This window comes from Gymnodraco acuticeps, unplaced genomic scaffold (assembly GCF_902827175.1).
Source record: "Gymnodraco acuticeps unplaced genomic scaffold, fGymAcu1.1, whole genome shotgun sequence".
Lineage (NCBI taxonomy): Eukaryota > Metazoa > Chordata > Actinopteri > Perciformes > Bathydraconidae > Gymnodraco > Gymnodraco acuticeps.
Genome location: NW_022991973.1, coordinates 1,399,474 through 1,422,542, shown reverse-complemented (window position 1 = coordinate 1,422,542; position 23,069 = coordinate 1,399,474). Strand labels below are relative to the sequence as shown.

Genomic DNA, 23,069 nt, shown 5'->3' with positions numbered 1-23,069 from the left:
AAGAGAGTTGAACCCAGAGTCACTTCACTGGTTATTGTCGAGGATATCAGAAGCTGCAAACATGGTTGAGAAATTTGTTGGGACGTGGAAGATGATTTCCAGCGATAACTTTGATGACTACATGAAAGCAATCGGTAGGAGAATATATTTAAGATTAATGATGGAAAACCACTTTCAGGGTGTCAGCTGTTAAACTATTAACTGTAACTTATGCAAAACATGTCAGATATATTTTATATAGTTGTATTTTTTTAAGCCTGCAGTGTGTTATCTTTAATGCATGTTTCTGATCTTGCCCTCCCGCTGTGCAGGTGTGGGATTTGCGACCCGGCAGGTGGGGAATCGCACCAAACCCAACTTGGTAGTGAGCGTGGACGATCAAGGGTTTGTATGCTTGAAGTCTCAGAGCACTTTCAAAACCACTGAGATCAAGTTCAAGCTAAACGAGCCATTCGAAGAGACGACCGCAGACGATAGGAAGACCAAGGTTAGTTAATGTGGTTTGAAAAATAATCACAGCCCGAGTCTGTGCTGGAGGTAACGGCTTGTCTCTGTTTGTGTCCTGCAGACCGTGGTGACTCTGGAGAACGGGAAACTTGTGCAGAAACAGAGCTGGGATGGCAAAGAGACACATATCGAGAGGGAGATCGAAGATGGGAAATTGGTAGCGGTAAGGGTTATTTTTTTTCTCATTAGCCTACTTCATATGGAAAATCAAACTTGGTAATCTGGTAGAAATCTAACAACAAAATGCCGTTATAAATCCGTGCAATATTCTGTAAATGTACCTCATCAATCATGATCACAAGTAGTTAACAGTTTTTATAATGTTATGTATTTATTTAATCAAGATTGTATGTTTTGATTTTGTTTATAAAGTGTTAATGTGGTGCTATATACGAATATATTGTTCATACCCACTTGAGAATAAGAGAAAACATGTATTTGAGAGTAATTACAATGTTATTGTACTACAGGAAATCCTGTGACAGAGAGGGGGGTAATTCAATTGAATACTATAAAGTGTATATTATATTTATATAGAAAGAGTTAGGCTTTATTACAGGGGAATAAGACAATATTATAAAGGATAAAGATTCATTTAAATAACCACAGACACACTTTGGGAATATACTGTTTAACTGTGTACAGACACATGTTATAGAGTTGGATAGCTGCAGCATATATTTTTCTTCTAACTCAAAACATATTCCTCTTCAACTTCTTTACAACTGCTCCTCTTTGTGATCATCGGATCACACCTGATCTCCCTTTTTTCTCCCACAGAAATGCATTATGGGTGATGTGATCGCAGTGAGGACATACGTGATGGAGGCATGATTGGCTCCCTTCAGCCCACTCGTTGGATGCATTGCAGGATGACAGGCTCAGTTCAATGAGCGTTATACCAAACTAAAGTAAAGGCGTGTTCTGCTCTTACTACTCTTTATCTTCACTGTTTTTGCCAAAATAAATCCCTGTGCCTCTGTTCTCCAACATGACACATTTGGTTTCATTTGGAATTGTTGTGGTGATTTGAATAAAAATCAATGAGAATTTCTCAAAATTGCGTCTCAGTGAGTTCATTGTTAATTTCTGATGGTTGTGTATAAATCAGGTTCTCTGCTGTTTATAGAACAGCCTATCGTCCAAATTCAATTATGAGATTATTGAAAGCATTCCAATCATCAGGGCATGCTGAGGAATGTTTCACAAAAAAGTGCTCTAATGGGAGCCTAATCTGACAAGCTGATTTCCTGACTTTAATGGTTTATTCCCATGCCCGGTGAATATTACTGTGATTATTCCACATCACTTTTCCCACTTTGGCTTGTACAATCCTTTCATGCTTCCTTTTTTTGGTCAGTTTCAAAAATATCCAAAACATATCTCATATTTAAAGGTCAATAAATCAGCCATCCTCATGATATATGATGCATGTTGGCAGGGGCTCCTTGAGGAATGTGAACCCTTTTTAGAAGTATCGAGAGCATCATGCAGAGAGGTCAGTGAGGAAATGTATCCCCTCTTCCTTTTTAGGAGGTCGAACATTTCCCATTGCTCATATGCTGGCAGCTGTGCGCACATGGAGAAACAAAAACACATTATGGGTTGTCCCTAGACGTCTCCACCCTTTGGCCACGGCTTAAGTCTCTGTGTTTTACGGGGGGGGGGGGGGAGATTGTACCAGAACCGATGGACACTTTCCCATGACAGGAAAAGGGAAACGATAGCCCTGATTGGATCTAATGGCAAAAACAGCTGAAACAGGTGCTATTGTGAGCCAACGCTCTTGTTCCCTTCAGCGTGGACAATGGCACCGGGAGTAGGGGACGCACAGTGTTTGAACTTTTGGAGCAGTTCCAAGTCAATGAACATACCCCGCCATGGGGACAACTACCAGAGGTCAACAGAGCAAAGTTGTATTTGTGTGTCATTGGCCATGTTTTACTCAAAGACATTACACTTCAACATCTTAAGTGCCAGTTGTTAACTCGTTTCTCAACCTTTTAGCCTCTAGTGCAATTTCCTTTAACACTTAATGCAGCTCCCTAGTGACCCCAAAAGCCCCAGGTTCAATGTTTTTTTGTAACCTTTTCTTGAACATTAAACTTAGTAATCTGGTAGTAAAAATGCCTTATATTAATGTATGCAATCGACTGTAAAGCACCTCATAAATCATGTGCATCCTCGTATTTTTCACCCGTTTTTTTAAATGTTATTTATTTATTTAACGTTTTACAGTTGATTTGTTGAAGTTTTAATCGGCTGCTATATGGGAATATAATGTTCAAGTGCAATTTCCTTTAACGCTTAACTCAGTTCCCTAGTGGCCCAAAAGCCCCAGGTTCACTGTGTTCATTGGCTTTTATGTAATTTAATCTCTATTTAATTTGGGAACTTTGTAGCACAACAAGTACAATATCTTATCCCTTGCAGCAGTTTCATGTAGAGGAAATATGACAGAATCCTTTAATAAGATATTGTGCGTATATCCCTATACAAGATATTGTTTTGTAAAATAACTACTTACATACAGAACATCTGGGCTCAGGTACCGTTCTCGTAAAGGAGTTTTGGTTGGTTTGTAGGTCTTTCAAACATGATGAGGCTGCCATCTACCATGTAATGCAATGTGTGCACATAACTTGGGAAATACATGAACATGCCACAAACTCTCAAAACATCGTACAATGGGAATCTTGTTTGTCTTAGTGCGACATGAGGATATGGAACCATGGTGAAGGTCATTAAAAGACAATATAAATCAATGCTTGTGTGTTTGCTGGATCATGAATCATCTTGCAGAACCTTGAATGAGACTCTAAGAGTAGATGCACGTTTCCTTCTGCCGGGTGAAACGGTCAGGGGGTTTAGTTCGGCATAAAAAAAACGTTTCTCTCATGAAACCATTTACAACATGGCATGTCGATTATCTTTAGGAACCGGGGTCAGGATTCCAGGGAAGTGACAGTGACGTAGAGTTTTGCAAATGTATTTTGGTTGCGCTTTGAGTACCACAAGCATTGTGCCATCTGGTCCCATTATATTTTCTATATGTTTTATATTTTGTGTCAACTAGCATTTGATACATACACAATTATTTGAAAAAAACATTGATAGTTAGCCCTGATACTTGTTGACTTGCTTCCATACAGAACACTCTGAAATCCATGATTTAATTATGTTTAAATTCATTTGAAGAGCTTCTTCTTGTATTGTGCTTTATAAACGACTCTGAAAACCTGATCATGTTCCCACAGCAAAAGGGAAAAGATCACATCTGCTACGGATTGACTTACAGGTGCAGTGCTTGTGATCCGCAGGCATCTCCGTCACTTTGTTTAGATAACTGCAGGGAATCCGACAGATCTCCTCCTCCTTGTTTTATCTCCTCCATCTTGATTTGATGCTCCATGTTGTTTCTTAATTGATGGAGCTTTAAACTTCTAGACAACTGGTGGAAATATCAGATTCCAGATCCAAATATAACATTCTGCAAGTATAGTTTTTCCACAAGATGCATCTTCAATATTTCAATAAATAGGGGTCAGTATAAAAAGCATCGACCTATAGACATTTACAGTCAGAGGTTTGCTCCAAACATGTGAAATAATACCCGCCTAGCTTAAGGCCAAACAGGATAGAAGGCGAGGTATTCCTCTGGAGAGGAAAGGTCTCGATCTTCCTCCGCTGTCCTTAGTTGGCGGAGGTGAACTTGACATCAGCAGAGTGGTTGCAGAGAGCAAATTAGGAAACAGTTCAGGAAGGAGCGTGATAGTGAGAAGCCTGCTGAGAGTTAGCTGGAAGAGAAAGACAGCTGAAAGCCAATATAAACTTCCCAAACATTTATTGTAAAGTTATATACAACAGAACAGGTGTATGAATACATTTGTGTATATGTTCACGCTGAAAGTAACTCACACTTCTCATACAATGTCAACTACTGCATTCCCCCAAGAAAGTACTTTTTGTCTGCATACGTTTGAGTGTGTGTGTCTGTGTGTTCTCATGCCTGATAAACAAAGGTATCTTGTTGACACTGGGGTTGTTTTGTGTCAGGAAAGATTGTCTCGGACTTTAGAAGAATTAACTCACATCCTTTGCAAAACATCTGGAAAGCTCCACTTGAGCTGCAGCGTTGACACCCTTCCTCTGCTTGTCTTCTGCTTGTCCTTAACTTAAACTCTGTCAAAGGGTTAGGGTTAGGGTCAACACCTTTCATGTATAAGTGGATCAACAGGGATGAAAACACATGATGTATGAGCATTTTATCAACACCACAACTTAATATAACTTTCCTTTAGAAATACATTCTAGTGATACAATCTAAGGAAAATGTATTTGTTATTTCAGTCAAGATCTTGATTTACTTTGTTTATTTCTTTTATTTGGCATGGCTTCAGGAATAACTACTTCCATTGTTTGATATTTGCTAAATGCGTTCATTCTCTTTCGCTCTTTCTTTAAATCAGGGATGAAGGGTTGCGGCACGATGAGTAGGAACGTATGTGTAGACTACTGTGTCTCGGGCGGTATGTACAGTATTTTCAGTCACAATAATTTCTATAAAGGACTGAACCAAATGTGGGATTGTTTAACAAACATAATTTAAAGAAAAAACAGGAGTCAGGGACCTGTTTCTATCTGAGGAAATTAGGGGATTAAGACAGAGTTTTAAAATGTGAGAGATAATTTCCTTACATGATGGGACACATAGGTTATTCAATGATGCAGTTAGCAAGATAGGGAGTTTTTCAATACATCGGGAAAAAGTCAAAATTCCAATATTTCTTTCTACCTTAAAACATTAACGATCTGAACAGGTGTTGTGCTTTTTCTCAACCATTTTACTTAACAGCCAAAGCCAAAAACAAACACCCAAAAACTCTACTATAAAAACACAGTAAGTTGGATTTGCATTGTGGTTTATATAATCATAGTATTAAAAGTTGGCCCCTCCCCCCTCGTTCAACTAGGTTTGTGGAGCTCGGCAGTCGGTGAAAGCCAACTCAAGAAGTTGGCCGTTATGATTCCTATGCAGATACAGACAGTGGGTCATCAATTATGATTGAGAGAGATGTCTTTGTTTTGTCTGCAAACAGTGATGACACACAAAAAAAGGTTTGGACTTTAACTTGCAACAACTTGACGTCAGCTTTCTCATGGGATCTTAATGTTGAGTCTGAAAAACTGTCAGGGAAATTTCAAAACAACACGGCCAAAAATCCAACTCACATGTGTTTTTCCACTTAGAGGGTGGAGAAGACCTTGGGATCAACCCCCACCTAGAAACATCTCACAGACTGTGGGAGGGATTTCTGTGAAGTACATACGTCCCCATTCACTTAAACATTGAGCACACATCAGGTTCACCTCAATCCTCTCCACAGGACCGATGCTGACCTGAGATCAGTCTCCAAGGGCAACCAAACAGCTGGGTAGAACTATGTCATTTGAGGCCCCAAAGAACTGTCGGGGATCCCGGTTGCCAAGCAACAAGCTTTCTTTCCCCTTTACCTCACAATCCAGTTTTACTTAAGAGCTAACTCTGATTTCATCAACACGTCTGTGGATGTTTTGAAAGATGTGTGCTCTCTGGTCGCACAGACGCATTCTGTTCTATCTCCCCAAAACACAACGAGAGACATATCTGGGATTCCAGAAGAGGGTCTCTGTTTTGGATCCAAGAAAGCAGTGTAGACCTTTGATCAGATCAACACTTTTTTCAAATTAGCAATTACTTGTTTTTGTACACTTCTTTCACACACTAGCAGTCATTTGTGCCTGGTTCTGCATCTGATGGACACAATTAGTATTTTTCCATTGCATTTTTATCAGAGCAGAGTGTAACAGACAAGGACAAATGTTCACTTCTCTTTTCTCTTTGGCCCCCGCACAGAGAGGTCAGAGGTCACAGGCTGAGATAAAGATTTTTGGCATTGCTTTGCTTAAAACCTTTACCTCAACTCAATGGATCTCAAGATTGAGGATGAATATTCCTGAAATGTTATTTCTAGTAAAGCTCGCAAACTATTGGCTAGTAGAAGGGGTGTGTGGATGAGGACATAGAGCATTGCCTTTGAGGACAGCATAAATAATCAGTGTTTTTCAAGCCTTCGCAGCAGGAGTTCCTGTCAAAGCTAAGCTTAGACCTGGCAAGTGATTGTATAGCTCAGAGGAAGGATGGTGGACATCTTTAAAGTGAGGCTATACAAACCAGAGCCAAAACAATGGCTTTTCCCAAGAGAGCACTGCAACTACAACTCTGCACTAATCATGTTAAAGCATGTTTACCTGTCTGCTTTCAGTCCATGTGCATTTCTGTTCAACAGCAGATAAATATCTCAGACAATACAAAGTCAGTAAGTAAGTTTTCTGTTCTGAAAGGCCACAAGTGTTGGGCTTATCCACTGTTTCGAATGACCAGTGTGACAGGACACGTGATCTTTAATCTGCACGGGTTTATGGTGATTGGCTGTGTGTGCATTCTCAAGCTTGAATGTGTGTCTGTATGAAACCAGATGGGCAGTAACATATTGTAGATTGAGTGTTTTTTCACCTCAAGCATTCTTTGTGTTCAACCCTCAGGAAGAACTCTGCGACTCAGTTCCATGCAGAGCGGTTTATTTTATGGACACAGCATGAAGAGCGTGAACGGAACTTCTGTGAGCGAAACAAACTCTAAAGACACTAAAGAGTCAAATCCGTGTAACTGTGAGAGGTGGAAGCATGTTCGGCCCAAATGAAGTTGCAGATTAGAAAACTAATTTGGCTGTGCATTAATGCGATTTCTTGATATGTTGATTTACAGGAATTATACATCTTATCATTATAATCAAAACATGAAACGCAAATGAGATTAACCTTACAATTGAAAATCGTCTTGGGGTGTTTCAAAAACTTTGAAGTTAAAAACTTACTTACTGATTTTCCATGACTAACTAAAGATGTGGTTTCAGTCATTATTGTCTGAAGATTGTAATCCCACATGATGAACCATTCACCCCAATTGGTCAACAATACAGCAGACTGCCTGATAGTAAACACAGAGCAAAGAATCTAAATGGATAGACTATAGAAAAAGTAAGGCTTTGTTATGGTTTATATACCATACATATCTACACACATGCACACACAGACACACTGACCTTCTAAGGCTAAATGGAGTTGGTATTTTAAAGGTCAGACTAAGTTGTTTGTCTGCCCTGGGTTCAATGGTTTATCAAGCAACTTAACTGCAAACAGAGGCAGAGAAGGTTTAGACACATGAGAAATGATACCTCTGAACTGGGGGTGTCGCGATACACTGGTATTGGTGATAACTGTGATAATGAAATGTTTATGTCACGTAATATTATAATAATATCATGTAAACAATCCAGCGTATTATTTTGTGTATACTTGTCGGTTCTTTTGAGGATGTATTCCAGTTACAAATACGCCTTAACATGTTTGATAGGGTCAAACCCAGGCAAAGTTGGACTGTCAAAAGCCTCTATTTTAAATCCAAATTCCATATCTTGCTTTAGCCACAGAGCGTTAAGGGAATGGTATAAGTTAAAACTGTAATAAAGCATGTCACTGCTGCTTGTTTACAAATTGAATCTTGTCATCCAATATGTGCAGACAGGACTTGGCTATGGAAACTTTTACTGAAAAAGACAATAGGCCATCAGGAAAGTTGGCCTGATGGACGCTTTGAGACATGCTGTAGGCAACAGGCACTTCCCCACAATGCACCGGGGAGATAAACCAAGCCTCAGATAGGGCCAAGCAAAACGGAAGCCATTAGTCACAGGCCGACCTTTTTACAAGTGGCTTGTCAACAGGCCTTCAGAAGAATAAACCCAACAGCAAACCTCTCTGAGCCTGTGAGATTTATTCAAATTTAAACTATCTAATGCCAACGAGCATATGGATTGTCATGTGTTTTCCAGTGTATACAGCACTCCAATAAAAACGTTGATAAGTATTTATGGGACAGGAGAGATTTTCTTGGTTAAACTGTATAACCATAAATCTGAGGTCTATGGGTTTACAGCTGTTTGAGTGGACGTCCGTGTGAAACTCGCAGAGTAAGAACTCAGCTGCCTTCCCTGCGATGCACAGCTGCACGTTACACAAACATGTACCCTCTGTGGATCCACTCCTTTGTTAGCTCTTTGTCTTGTCAGGCATTTTTGATTGAGAAAAAGCAGAAGGGAAAGTGGAGCATGTGACTATTAAAAGACAAGATCCTGACACCAGTGTGTAGTGAAATAAGAGATGGTGCTGGGGAGATGGATTGCACTGGCTTTAGACATAACTCATTTTTTGGTCAGCAGGAAAAGGTTTTCAAAACAGCTTTGTTGCTCCAAATTCAGCGGAAAGAAAACGTCATTAAATAAACTCTTAAACTACACTTACTCTGCCAATATACAACACAAATCAACGTTCAATATCATCCTCACATATCTTGCATTAGTATTATAAATAGCACTGTGGTAAAAGGGAAATATCAATCAATATTTTAACCAAAGATGTAATAGAAGATACATTGGCAAAATATAAGCAGGAAGTCGAAAAATGTAAGCGCTTGTGTTTTTGTGGCTTAAACGAACACAATATTTTGTCATCTTATGGAGTTGATATGTGTCCCTATGTGAGCAGACATGGAGCAACATTAGCATCGATTTGAAGTAGTGTTTGTATCCTTTTAACAATTATAAGTCCTGTCCTCTCAGCAGTGTTTTTGTCTCACTGTCTATTGGGGGTTGTATCTGGCTATTTAGCCATGAAAGGAAATATTAAATACTGGGGTCATAAAACCAAAACAATGAGCTGAAAGACTCTAAAACGCACTGTACAGCTGAGTGTAACTGCAGAGTGAATAGATTATTCTCAGTGGAATGGCTAAAGAATTGAGGCGCCTAACATTTTATAAATATATATCATTAAGGTGGAGGGAAAGAAGCACAGATTTCTAAGAAAGAGCAGGGTTGGTACTGTTTCATGAACAAACCTCTCACCTCTCACCTCTCACCACAGTGTGCCAGCAGGGGAAAGTTGAACATGTGCTTAGACGTTGAAGCGGCAGGAAATAAAGAGAATTAGGTGAAGGATAAGGAGACGAGGAGGGGGATGAGGGGACTTTGCTGGAAGCAGGAGCTGGTGGGAGAGCCGTTGTGATCCCAGTCTCCCCTTGGGTGTTCCTGTCAGGGCTCCAGGGAAGCAGACATAATTCACTTAATTAGTTCTCAATGTTACTCATATGAGACAAAGTTACAAAATCTCAGAGAAATGATTCTCCTCTCTGGGCCAAAGGTAGCATGGACTTCCCTTTGCTGTCTCAGCAAATGAAGTCGTTTTTCCTCTCAGTACTTTGTTCCTCTCACATACAGACATACTTTTCAAGTACAAGCTTAAATTGCAGTAAAGCGACAACTGTGTGAACATTATAGACTCTTTGATCCCTCCATGAAATCAATGACTTAATGTGATGAATCCTATTTGAGACTGTAAAACTACTTGAAGCATGCGATTATAAATCACAAATTCTTGACTATGGCATGTTGCTCTCATTAAAGCGTGTCCTACATCATTACCTAAACCAGGGGTTCCCAAACTTTGCCATGCCAAGGACCCCCATATAGCATTATCCTCTGGCGGGGACCCCCCTGTTGCAATTTTTTTTAAATGATGAGTACATTATGATGGCAAATATGACAAATTAATCATACAGCTTAATACATTTTCTCAATATATATTTGTATTAATAATTAATAATCAGTTATTCTTCTAAAGAAAATTGTATTTATCTTTTGTTTGTCATTCATTACATTCATTGTGTCTTCTGTTATAAACATTCTTAACACAATATTAAACAGTAATATCAACAGTAAACATATTTTTAAAGTGATTTCTGTCTTTATAATATTATAAAATTTGAACAGTAATATGAACAATTAACATATATGTTTAGCATTTTTGAAAGCTACTTATGCCTTAATAATATTATATATAATATTTAACAGTAATATTAACAATAAACATATTTATATTCATATATATATATAAACATCAATATTTGCTACATCCATGCTCTCATCCAGCTGCAGAGCGAAATATCCACTAGCTCTCACTTGCTCCAGAAGCTGAGCAGATACTCAGTTTCACTCTCAGTAGCGGCAGCTCGATTCTGATTGGCGTGAAGGGCGGTCGTGTGATTTAAAAAAATATATATTAATAAATAAAAAATATTTAAAGATTGGCATCAAAGGACACATAGATTGATAGATATGCAATTATTAATAACATTAAAAAAAAAAGAATGTAACTTTAAAAAAAAAAAAAGATTCCCCTTTCCCTCAAACTTTGACCCCCCTGGCGCCCCCTGGCGGCCCCCCGGGGGTTCAGGGCCCCCACTTTGAAAAACACTGACCTAAACAGTCTGAGTAATGTACAGATAAATCACATGACAGCTCCCCTCACTACTCCCTCAAAACAGGACACAAGTGGCCCCTCTCCTCACATTCTCTGGGCGACTGATGAATGCTTTGTTCATTTCTTTAACCTGCGACCCACTAGACTCATTCTGACTGGGCTAAACCACTGTGCTTTAACCTTTATGTGTGCACTGAGAGCTTAAACCAGTGCGAGGTTGTACAAGGCAACATGCCAGTACAAAACTCAAATCTGCAGAAACATAAATCTGGAGTTCCCACATGAACAAGAGAGAAATATTTCCCACTCTGCTTTTTGACAAACTTATCTGAATGATGAATTTAAGATCCAAATATCTTTGCATTTTGTAGAGAGTTAAAATCCTTGTTGGCCAAGACCTGTGATATGAAGTTATCTTTGAGAGCTTAATGTAAACTGGCTAAATTCCACACTGTAAATAGTCAGCACTGATAGTAAAAGCCAAAAACCACTTAATTTAGGATTTCACAAGTGCTTGTTATAGGATGCAGGTCAAGACAGCTTAATCGAATGTGAGAATTAACAACAACCTTACTTTGGTTTAAATGTCTTCCTGTTAAGTTATCAGAGTGTTGACAGGCAGAGCTTTTGTGTTTTACAAAATCCCTGGAGATGTATTTGTTGTTTGTCAAACACTTCCGTTAGCAATGGCACACTTGATTGAATGCCCTTGTGAAGTTCATGTCTAAGGCCAACAGACACCTGTGTTCATCTGCTGCAACTCTTATAAAAAGATGTCAGAAGCATAACTACTATAATTTGGAAAAGAGACAAACATTACAGCAAATGTAGTTCCTAAAGTGCTTTTCGTAGCAGTTATTAGGTGACCTTGTTCCATAGGAATGTTTCAAGCATCTTGTACAGACACAGCAACCTTTTTCACAAGAACTATATAAACTGTGGGAACCGTGTCCCCCTCCCACTCAGCGTTGTGCAAAGTAAGGGGCAATGGCAAAGATCAAATAAATTGAAAGAAGGGGCCTGTCTTTCACGCATACTGTAATCGTGCATCAGCAAAGCAATTACACTGCAACCATGATAGAAAGAAACATTTTCCTTTTGACATCAAAGAAAAATTAGCCTGCAAATGTCCCATCACAAGCCAGTACAGATGAGAAAAATTATGTTGTGTGACTCTATACTCAACTCAATAGAAATGCATGTGCAGTGTGCCAACAGGATACATGGTTACAAATGTTTCAATACAAGGCAGTTCAGAGCAATGCCACTGCGTACACTGTACTGACTGTACTTTTCACCTGTGTTGACTCTAAAGAGAGATTAGATAAATTAACCTTACCTTACCTTATAAGGCACACACTGTGACTTTATTTCATGGGGATTCTGCATGTAAAATGTGGCATTTCGCCTACTTTATATTTATTGCAATCTTGTATACTTTCATAAGTAGTTTAAGAGTAACAACTGAGATGTAGTTTAGGAAATCAAATTCAACAAATGTTTTTTAACTGCTGTCATTTTTTGGGATTGGACAACACTTTTTTATCAAGCGGTTGGGAAATGGCATATTATGAGTCAATCATGTTTCACACCTTAACTTATTTGAGAAAGTTCCTACAGCCATCAGAAGTGATGGAGTACATTCATTGTGGAAATATAGGAGAGTAAAAAATGTAATGAATCTCACAAATAATGTCTGTTACTTTAAAACTGTGCAGCAGTAGTTGGAATCTACTCAGTTACTTTTTACATCTGGGTGAAACATTGCCACAAGAATCGACTCGACCAAGCTCCCTTCACACCACACACACACACACACACACACACACACACACACACACACACACCACACACACACACACACACACACATCACACACACACACACACAACACACACACACACACCACACACACACACACACACACACACACACAGAGCAGTAATCCCAACAGGTTGTTGGGTTCTATGGGGTCAGCGTTTTGCCGGACGCAGCTTTTATTTGGGCCTGATACTTTTGGGCACAGTCATCGTATGGCCTCTGTCGATAGGGATCATGTTCATTGGGGTCGGATTGGTGTCCGCATCACTGGCTCCATTCACAGGGCCAGGCACAATCATTTAGGACTGGCAGACCTAACACCTAACCCACAGAGCCGGACCAGCCCCGTCAGCAAATACATTCTCCCCACCCCTCGCCCTTTCAGTTATCAGAGAGGAGGGGTAGTAAAATGAGAGAAAAGGGGAGAAAAAAGAGAGATACATTATGAATGTAGTAATGTGTTTTTAAGTGATTGTAGTATTTATTACATGTACAGCACTTTGGCCCGACCAAAAATCGCTTTTAAATGTGCTTTATAAATAAACTTTGATTTGATTTGATAGAAGTAAGAGAGTGTAAGATGTGAATGAGCAGCACCTATTTTTTAGAATTTTAGATTCATAGGGAAGTGTGTGTGTGTGTGTGTGTGTGTGTGTGTGTGTGTGTGTGTGCATGCATGTGTGCGTGCATGTGTGCATGTGTTCATCCGTTTGACTTTTACCGAGACTTATGGGTGGCAGACCAGTGGATGACCCCGATGGCCCCTGTGGCAGACTGCTGACCTGTCATTGTACTCAGGTGTTTGGGATCTCCAAATGTCTGACTGCAGACTGAAACTCAACACTCCTACCCCTGGGAGGTACTATTGGAATGGTCAAAAATGCCTTAGCATTAAACATGTATTTTGTGCCTGACTTAAGGATGGCAAGAGAAAAAATATATTTGGAAAATATTTTCAGAAGTGTACCATTGAATCAAATATATAACGTCTTTATGTATATTATAGAAAAAGTGGGGCTATTCGGATGGTTGTATTCGTTGTGTTATAATGTTGTATCAGCTGGCCTCTGCTGCTCTCTTGTGGTGCAACTTGGAAGTTTTGCTGTTGGAGTAGGGACTATGAGGAACAACATTTATATTTTGTCCTGCAGCATATTTGTCTTTTTTTTAACAGTATATTTGACATGTTGGTCAAAGAGTTTTGAGACAGAGTGTAGAGCCATTCACTGCAATAAATAATGAAAACATTTGAAAATCAAAAACAGTTGAATTTCCCTTTAGTAGCATACATATCTAACAAACACAACACTCTTACTGTTACGGTGTGTGTAGGAAGCAGGACCCAAATGCAGATTAAAGTGTCAAAAATAACTCCTTTATTTCAAGGCTTAAACTATTCACAAAGACAGAACACTCACCGAAGACCAAGTCAAAACACAAGACGAACCGACAAAGACAGACAGAAAAACCAGAACTTAAATACACACAAGACTAATTATACAAACAAGACACAGGTGAGGAGGGAGGAGAAAACACAGGGACACCAGGTGCACACAATCGGGTAATAAGACACAACAGGGAAACTAACGACAGGGAACCACAGACAGATCTAAAGACAAAACACAACGCAGACAGAAAACCAAAGACAGATCTAGACAAGACACAACGCAGACAGAAAACCAAAAACAGATCTAGACAAGACAAAACACAACACAGACAGAAACAGGCAAGACAGGAGGTGAAGACCTTTCAAAATAAAACATGAAACAAAAGACAGAAAAAGACAAGACAAAATACAACACAGACAGATCTTGACAGTACCCCCCCCCCCTCAAGGGACGGATCCCAGACGTCCCAAAAAAAAAATCCAGCAGGGTGGGTGGAGGGGGACCGGAGGAGGGACACAAAACTAAGGCCAACAGGGTGGGTGGAGGGGGTCTGGAGGACGGGCTTGGGCTGACAGTGGAGGACCCGGAAGGGGTCTCGGGCGGACGGCCCGGGGGCAAGGCAGAGTTCAAAAAGGGGAACTCGGGCGGACGGCCCGGGGGCAAGGCAGAGTTCAAGGAAGGTGTAGAGGCTAAGCCAACGCTTTAAGCCTCTGAGGATCCGCTTGGTGGGTGTAATTGACGCACACCTTGTTTGCTGCTGAATAAAAGTTAGAAACAAAGTTTCCAGTTCGAAATAGTCCATTTATTTCCCTTTTTTACTGGTTTCTTCCCATCATTCACCACACGATATTTATGGTTTACACAATACCTTTTGCTTTGTTTTTGATCCTGTGTTTGTGTGCGTGTTCTCTGTGTGTGCTCCTTGTGTGTGTGTTCTCCGTGTGTGCTCCTTGTGTGTGTGCTCCTTGTGTGTGTGCTCCTTGTGTGTGGTCAAAAACTGTATGGGCCTTCCGGCGGAACCTCTCACCAACACACAGGTTCCTACCTTTATACCCACAGTTAATTGGCTCCTACACACCAGCCCCTAATTGATAGTACAGGTATCAATTGAAAACAATTAAGGAGCCAAATATAAAAATCATTTTTCAATACATAGAAATGCACATCCTACACTTCCTGTACTAAACATAGTTTAGTAATAGGTCGCACAATAATGTTGGTCTTGGTCTGTAGCTTTACAGAGCGCACCAGTCCTCCTTTGTCAGGAAAAACCTCCAATACTTTGCCAAGAGGCCAGGAACTGCGGGGAGCTGAGGAATCCATGATGACTACAATATCACCAGCCATAATATGTAGGCCATTCCTTTTCAGATTTTACAAGAAACGTGGGACCCTCAAGCCAACTGCGGCTCTTCAGAAAGTCAGGGATCTTCATTCCTCTGGATGCAGCATCAGCTGGGTTGTCTTTGGTTCCTACATGCTTCCATTGACATGGTCTTGAAACCTCTCTTATGGTGGTGATCCTATTTGCCACAAATGTGTGGAAACGCTTGTCCTCGTTGTTAATGTACTCAGAACTGAAGTACTGTCTGTCCAAAACACAGACTCATCCAAATGAAGTTGAAGCTCTGATTTTAACATCATATCCACTCTGGCAGCCAGAACAGCAGCTGTTAGTTCCAGTTGTGGAATGGTCACCATTTTTATGGGTGTAACTCTAGCCTTTCCTAATAGGAAAGCAACATGAACATCGCCTTTGCAGTTCAGTAGCCTGATGTAAGTTACAGTCCCGTAGCCATTTTCACTGGCATCAGCAAAGTGATGTAGTTGAGAGTGTATGGGTTCACTGAAGTCCTTTGGCTTCATACACCTGTCCACTTTGAGTGTGGTCCACTTTCCAACCACCGTCTCCACTGGTGTACGATATCTGGTGGAATGGCATCATCCCATCCACAGCTTCTCCTGAAAAGCTCTTGTTGCATTATCTTGGCTGGCAAAGTGACTGGTGCCAAAATACCCAAAGGATCATACACCGAGCTTGTTGTGGATAGCATGCCACGTCTGGTTAGAGCCTGCTGTTTCACTTCCATCTTGAATTTAAAGGAATCTGACTCGACGCACCAGAGTAGTCCCAAAGCTCTCTCAAGAGGAAGATTGTCTCTATCCAGATCCAGGTCCTTTAGCTCTTTAGCCTTCTGCTCTTCCGAGATTGTTTGCAAAACTGCCCGACTATTGCTGATCCATTTTTCCAGCACTAAACCTCCTCTTTTACAGAGAGCATTAAGATCTTCAACCATTTGTATTGCTGCCTTCTCTGAGCCCAAACCCATCAAACAGTCATCCACATAGAAATTTCGCTTAACTGCTTCAACAGTCTCAGCAGAAAAGTCAGACTTGTTGTCGTCAGCAGTTTTCCTTAGTGCATAGCTAGCGCAACTGGGAGAAGAGACAGCCCCAAACAGATGCACCGTCATTCTGTATTCCTGGATCTCTCTGGTGAAGTCTCCCTCTGGCCACCAGAGAAAACAAAGGAAATCTCTGTCTTCTTCTGTGACTTTGACCTGGTGAAACATAGCCCGTATCTCGCCCATGAATGCCACAGGTTCCTGCCTGAAACGGGTGAGAACTCCAAGCAGTGAACTGGTGAGATTGGGACCTTGATAAAGTACATCGTTTAATGATGTTCCTTTTTAAAATGTGGCACCACAATCAAACACCACTCGGAGAGAACCTTTTCGTGGATGGTAAACACTGTGGTGTGGGATGTACCATAATTTTCCACTGCCACAGTGCTGCTGTGTTGGTACCTGTTCAGCATAACCCTTTTCAATCACTCCATTCAGAAAACTGGCATATTCTTTATGCAACATTGGGTTACTCACAAATATTTTCCTCAATACAAGTAGCCTTTGCTTTGCCACTGCAAAGTTGTTTGGAAGAAGGACGTCAGGTGTCTTAAGGGGCAACTTCAGGCTGTACCTGTTGTCCTGTAGTGTTGCAGATGTATTCATGATTTCCATAAATGTTTGGTCTTCCCTTGACATCTCTTTTTCTTCTGAGGGCTTTTCATTAAAGTCATGATTATACTGACTGCTAAGCATGAGCTCCAATTTGGAAATAGAAATCCTATTCTCCACAACAGAAGAAAGCTCCATGTCAACATCGCTGCCATTGCTGCTTCCATGTAAAGGACCATTGATGGCCCATCCCAACACTGTTCTTATAGCGTATGGGCCATTTCCACAACTGTTGACAATTTCCCAAGGTTCCAATATCTTGGGAGCGTTGGTTCCAATCAACATGTCAACATTGGCATTTATGCTGGGGATATGAACTTTTAACAAATGATTCCACCTCTTCACATCTGTGGCTGTAGCAATGTTTTCTTTGGTTACTGGCATTTGCTTCTGTGTGAGGACTTCTGGAAGAGGATAAAAGTTATTTTCCTCAAGACCAGATACCTCCATCCCAAATAAGGAGTAAGCTGGAACGACCTTTTTCTGTCCCATAGTCTTCAAAAGAAAATTAGTTCTTTTTCCTGTGATGTTTAATCTGTGCATGAGATCTTCTGAGCAGAATGTGGCTGTGCTTCCAGGGTCTAAAAATGCATAGGTCTGTATAATCTCACTTCCCTTTGTGGACTTGGCCTGCACTGGAATAATTGAAAGAATGCAGCCATCATCTCCGGCCCCTGTACGTCCACATTTCTGAGGGGGAATTTGTGATTTAGTGGTTTGTCCCAATTCCACATTAGATGTATTTATGTGGAGCGCAGTAGGATGTTGCTTTTCACAAACCTCACAGATCAAGCGTTGTTTACAGTCCCGGCTTATGTGTCCAATACACAAGCATCCAAAGCAAATTCCTTTCTCCTTTAGAAATTGAATTTTGTCTCTGTGCTTCCTTTTGCTGAACTGCTTACATCTGTCCAAAACGTGAGTGCTGTGATCACAACAATGACACAACAAGCTCTCCTGTGGTTTTGAGTTATTTGTCGTTTTAATTCCGACCTCACTCATTGGGAATACTGTAGCGGCAAAACTACTTCCTTTCATTCTGTTCTTTGATTGTGGCTGAAACATGTTGGAAGATTTTATAGCAACTGATTTATGTCCTGAATCCTCGATGTCTCCAAAGATCGGATCAGAAAGGACTCGTACATGTCTCTCAATGAATTTGACCAAGTCAATGAAATGAGCTCTGTTGTTTGAGGCTTCCATGATGTTATGAGCTTTGTTTCTCCATTGTTCCCTTAGTTTGTATGGCAACTTGAAGACAACCATTTTCATATTGGAGGGCATATCCAACTCCTGCATGTACTGAAGTTCTTCCATCACATTAGCACATCCACGCAGAAATAAAGCATAGGCTTGTAGTTCTTTAATGTATTCTGCCTTTGTTATTGTTGGACAAGCTAGAGCCTTTCCTATGTAAGCAGCAGCGATCTTGTACTCATTCCCAAAATGTTCTTGCAAAAGACCCTTTGCCACAAGTCACGTTCTGGAGCCATGTGCTGGCAGCTACGAACCAGTTCCTGTGGCTGTCCTTTTGTGAACTGTTCTAAATAGTACAAGCAGTCGGCTTTGCTGGCTTTGTTTTCCACTCCTTGTTCAAATGCTTTAATGAAAGCCTTGTACTGAAACAGGTCTCCATCAAATATAGGAATGTCTCTTGCTGGTAGAGACAGTAAACGTTGCTGGTGAACCAGTGCAGCTGTTATTTCATTTTGCTTTTGCATTATCGTGAATAAACCTTCAGGTGGAATTCGATTGATTTGCTGATGGTGATTTTCCTGTTGACTTTCCCATGCAGTTGATTCACCAGTTATCAACCCATGTGATGTTCCCAGATAATGTTGATTTTGTACATAAGCATCTTCCTTAAATGCAAACTGCCTTTCAGCTTGCTTTGGTTCCATGTCCATCTTTGTTGGTTTGCTGGAGGATATTTTCCATGATGTGGAATCATACTCCTTTGCCAAGTATGTTTAACGATGCCAGTTTCCTTTTTTCCTTTTCCAGGTATGAGTTCATTCCATTTGTTGGTGCAAGAGAGGAACGTTGTGAATGTGAACCCTGTAAAACTGCTAGCCTAGCAGTAGATACAGCTAGCTCAGTTTCCAAATCAAGCTGTTCCTTTCTCCGCTTTAATTGTAGCTTTAATTGTAGTTCCTGTTCCTCCAGTGCATGCCTCTCAGTTAAACCTGCTATGCGAGCAACAATTGCAGCCTTTTCTGCTGCCTCTATAATTTGTGCAGATGAAGTTGTACTTGACTTTGTACTGCTGTCACTTTTGTTTGAACATTTACCAACATTATAAACACTGTCATCAGGATTGATATCATTATTATCACCAGTAGGCTACCTTCAGTTTGACAAACCCACACCTTGATTTTGACAATAAATTCATCATTGAACATCATTTTGGCTTTAAACCATGTTTCATGTCTTTCCCTTTCATCATGTGGCAATAAACCCATTAAAGTGTCATGCATAGACCTGGCTTCAACACACAATTCAATATAACCATCAAGAGCATTTTGAACCTTAGCATGTTCACCATTTAACATCAAATATTTTATATTTGTTCTTAATTTGCTAGCTTTATTTAGCTTAGCCTTTCTGCCATTTTGCAACCTCTCAAGTTTTTCCGCAAGTGCTTTGGCAGAGAGTTTAACTACCCGCTTAGTGCTTTGCGCATCACTACAGCTGACCACGCTATCCAGCTTGCCAGAAGCTGACGCGCTGTCAGCTGCTGGTACGTCCGCAGCGCGCTCCTCCATATTTGAATGTCTTAAAGTCAAACGGATTGTCACAAATCAATCAGTACAATGCAAGCGCTTATTGTTCATCCGTTTCACAACCAATGCATTGGAATTACGCCCCTTATGTGTGCACACAACTTAATTCCTATGGCCATTTAAACCGGTTGTAGCGCGCTACACATACCTCCTTAGATGAACGTAGTTCCGTGCCAAGCGGCGAAAAGCTTCCCGGCACCATTCAGCGCGTTGCTCCTGTCGCCTTCCTGTGCAGCAGATGAGCAAACGAGTTGTAGCCGTCCTCCTCTCGGCGTCAGGTGGCTGATAACAGCTGAGCAGCCGGCGTGTTGTTTTCCTCCTCTCGGCGTCAGGTAGAAGGTGAGCAGCCGCTCTCAGCGTTCGGTAAACGCAACGAAAACATTTCCTCTTGTGTTACTCCAAAAAAGGCTAGTTTTTGACTATGTGTAGAGGCTAAGCCAACGCTTTAAGCCTCTGAGGATCCGCTTGGTGGGTGTAATTGACGCACACCTTGTTTGCTGCCGAATAAAAGTTAGAAACAAAGTTTCCAGTTCGAAATAGTCCATTTATTTCCCTTTTTTACTGGTTTCTTCCCATAATTCACCACACGATATCTATGGTTTACACAATACTGTAGCGACCCTGTATAGGATGCTGAGGGTGTCACTCAGGCATCCCCCGTCTCTCTGCCAATCATAGAGCTGCACAGTTATGCTGGTTGAGGTGCGGGCCTGTGGTTGGGGGAGCAGACGGGGGGAGGGCGGGAAGTTGTGACGTAGACACTGTTATATATATGGGAATGTGTAGAAGTTAGTGTTAGTGTGAGTGGAGTGTGAGGTTGAACCCACAAGCTGTTCCTGAACCTGTGATCATCTGTAAAGAAGAAGAGTTATTAAAGCCTAATAACTAGCAGCCTGTTTCCAACTCCCTTTGTGATCGTTACATTGGTGTCAAAAGTGACTTTTCGAACGGAGGACGTCTATCCTGACGGGAGTTCGTAACTGCGTCACGGAGCTAGCCGGTAAGCTAGCGGAGATGGAAAAGTTCAGCAAGATGGGAGTGAAGCAGGAAAGTAGTGATGGAGAGGAAGATGGAGCATGCGGGTGGTCGAAGGACATGAGTGGGGAGTTCAGGAGTGCACGGGAGGCGAGAGAGCGCCTGAGAGAGTCGGCGGTGAAGATGGCTAGAGACGCGGGAATGTCGCCGTCTTCAGCGGCATTTCGCGCCATTTCCAAGCTGGATGTAAACAACAATGGTGGCGCCCATCAACCAGTAGCAGCCGCCGCGTCCGTGAAAACACCCAAATACTCGGGTAAGGCAGACTGGAAGGCTTTCCATGCCCGATTTGAACTACTTGCACATGCCGGGGGGTGGTCAATAGGGACTAAAGCACTACAGCTAGCTTTGTGCCTCACAGGCGAGGCTCTTTCATGTCTGCTACTACTTAGCCTTGAGGACCGACACAGCTATGAAGCGTTAGCGGGGACTTTGAAGAGGCGGTTTGGACAGTGTTTCCCGCCAGAGCTGCTCCGGAACGAATTGAGTAACCGCTGTAGGAAGTCTGGAGAGACGCTGCGTGCGTTGGCTAACGACGTGGAGAGCCTGACGCGGCGGGCATATGCACACATGCCACCCGGAGTGCAGAGTGAGTTGGCACGTGATCAATTCATCAGGGCTCTCCTCCCTGCGGACTTGAGGGTTGGGGTACAGCTGCAGCATCCACAGTCCTTGCAGGCGGCCTTGGAGATGGCTGTGGAGAGAGAGATTGTGTGGAGTGTAGCGGCGAGGAGCAACGGAGGGCCGGTACCACCGGCTGTGAGGAGCTGCAGAGAGGAGGAGAAGCCTGTATGGGTTACCGAAATGACTGAAAGTGTTCAAGTTTTATTAGAGGAGAAAATGAGGGAGATGGAAGCAGCTGTCAAGGCAGAGAGGGAACTGCGGCAGCAACAGGAGGCTAGACTCAAAGCGGAGCTGGCCTCTCTTGAGCGAGATCTCCAGGAGAGTAAAGAGAAGGAGAGCCTTGTGGCCTCTCTGGAGAAGTGCTTCCAAGAGGGCAAAGAGAGAGAAAGGAGCCTGGTGGAGGAGGGTGCCAAGAGGGAGGCGCAGTTCAAAGAGCTGCTCAGGAGCCTGGAAGCCGAGAAGGACAACCTGGAGGAGCGTCTGACGAACCAGCTGTCCCAGCTCAACGGCAGCATCGCAGACTACCAGCAGGAGGCAGCGGACAACCGGGAGCACTTGGCCGAGCTGCAGCGGGAGGTGGAGCAGTTGGCGAGGGAGCGGGCCGAGTTGGAGGCTGAGGCACAGAGCGAGAGCAACCGGGCCGCCAGGCTGGAGGAGGACATGAGGCAAGCACAGAGAGAGAGAGCAGAAGCAGAAGCAGAGTCTGGTAAGCAGGAGGAGCTGCTGAGGGAGAAGCAGCTGGAGGTCCGGCAGCTGCAGAGGGACTGCATCAAGTACCAGGAGAGGATCAGCGAGATGGGTAGAGACGCTAAAGCGCTGCAGCAAGGTTACAACAAGCTCCAGAATAAACTAGGACAATCCCAACTGGAGACTTTGAAAACTCTAGAAGACCTGAAAAGGACAGAAGCAGAGTTGGATACCTGTAAATCTCAGCTGGATGAGTCCCAGAAGCAGGCAAGCGTAGCTATAGCGGAGAGGAGTACCATGGAGCAGAACGCCCAACACAGAGAGGCCTCGATGAAGGCAGAGGTGGAGCAGACCCTGGACTCTGTGAGGTTCAGACTCGGAGGCGAACTGAAGGAGATGGAGCTGAGACTGGACGAGGTGGACAGAAGCGGAACTATGACACCAGGACAAGAGGGCAGCATTTCCGGGCCGGGGAGCTGGTCTGGGTCTACAGCCCACAACGGAAGAAAGGCCGGTGCCCAAAACTGGACAGTCAGTGGGTTGGTCCCTGCAGAGTACTGGAGAGGGTGGGGGTAGTGTTTGTGCTGAGTTTTATTTGTTCCTTGTGGGCGAGAAACTTTGTAGGGGGGGGGGGGGGGGGGGGGGGGGGGGGGAGTAGTGTATCGACCCCTGTACAGGATGCTGAGGGTGTCACTCAGGCATCCCCCGTCTCTCTGCCAATCATAGAGCTGCACAGTGATGCTGGTTGAGGTGCGGGCCTGGGTTGGGGGGAGCAGGGGGAGGGCGGG

The 23,069-nt window shown here is 42.4% G+C and overlaps 2 protein-coding genes across 2 annotated transcripts; both read left to right on the top strand.

Moving 5' to 3' along the window:
* On the top strand, nucleotides 1–1,567 carry LOC117536188 (myelin P2 protein-like). Its single transcript, XM_034200960.1, has 4 exons — nucleotides 1–134; nucleotides 312–487; nucleotides 569–670; nucleotides 1,288–1,567. The coding sequence occupies exons 1-4, from the start codon at nucleotides 62–64 to the stop codon at nucleotides 1,339–1,341; spliced, it is 405 nt and encodes a 134-aa protein (XP_034056851.1). The 5' UTR covers nucleotides 1–61; the 3' UTR covers nucleotides 1,342–1,567.
* A 19,382-nt stretch (nucleotides 1,568–20,949) lies between these two features.
* On the top strand, nucleotides 20,950–22,857 carry LOC117536177 (nuclear mitotic apparatus protein 1-like). The gene has a single exon (XM_034200945.1). It carries the CDS (start codon nucleotides 20,950–20,952, stop codon nucleotides 22,855–22,857), a length of 1,908 nt encoding a protein of 635 aa, XP_034056836.1.
* Nucleotides 22,858–23,069: the final 212 nt, after the last annotated feature.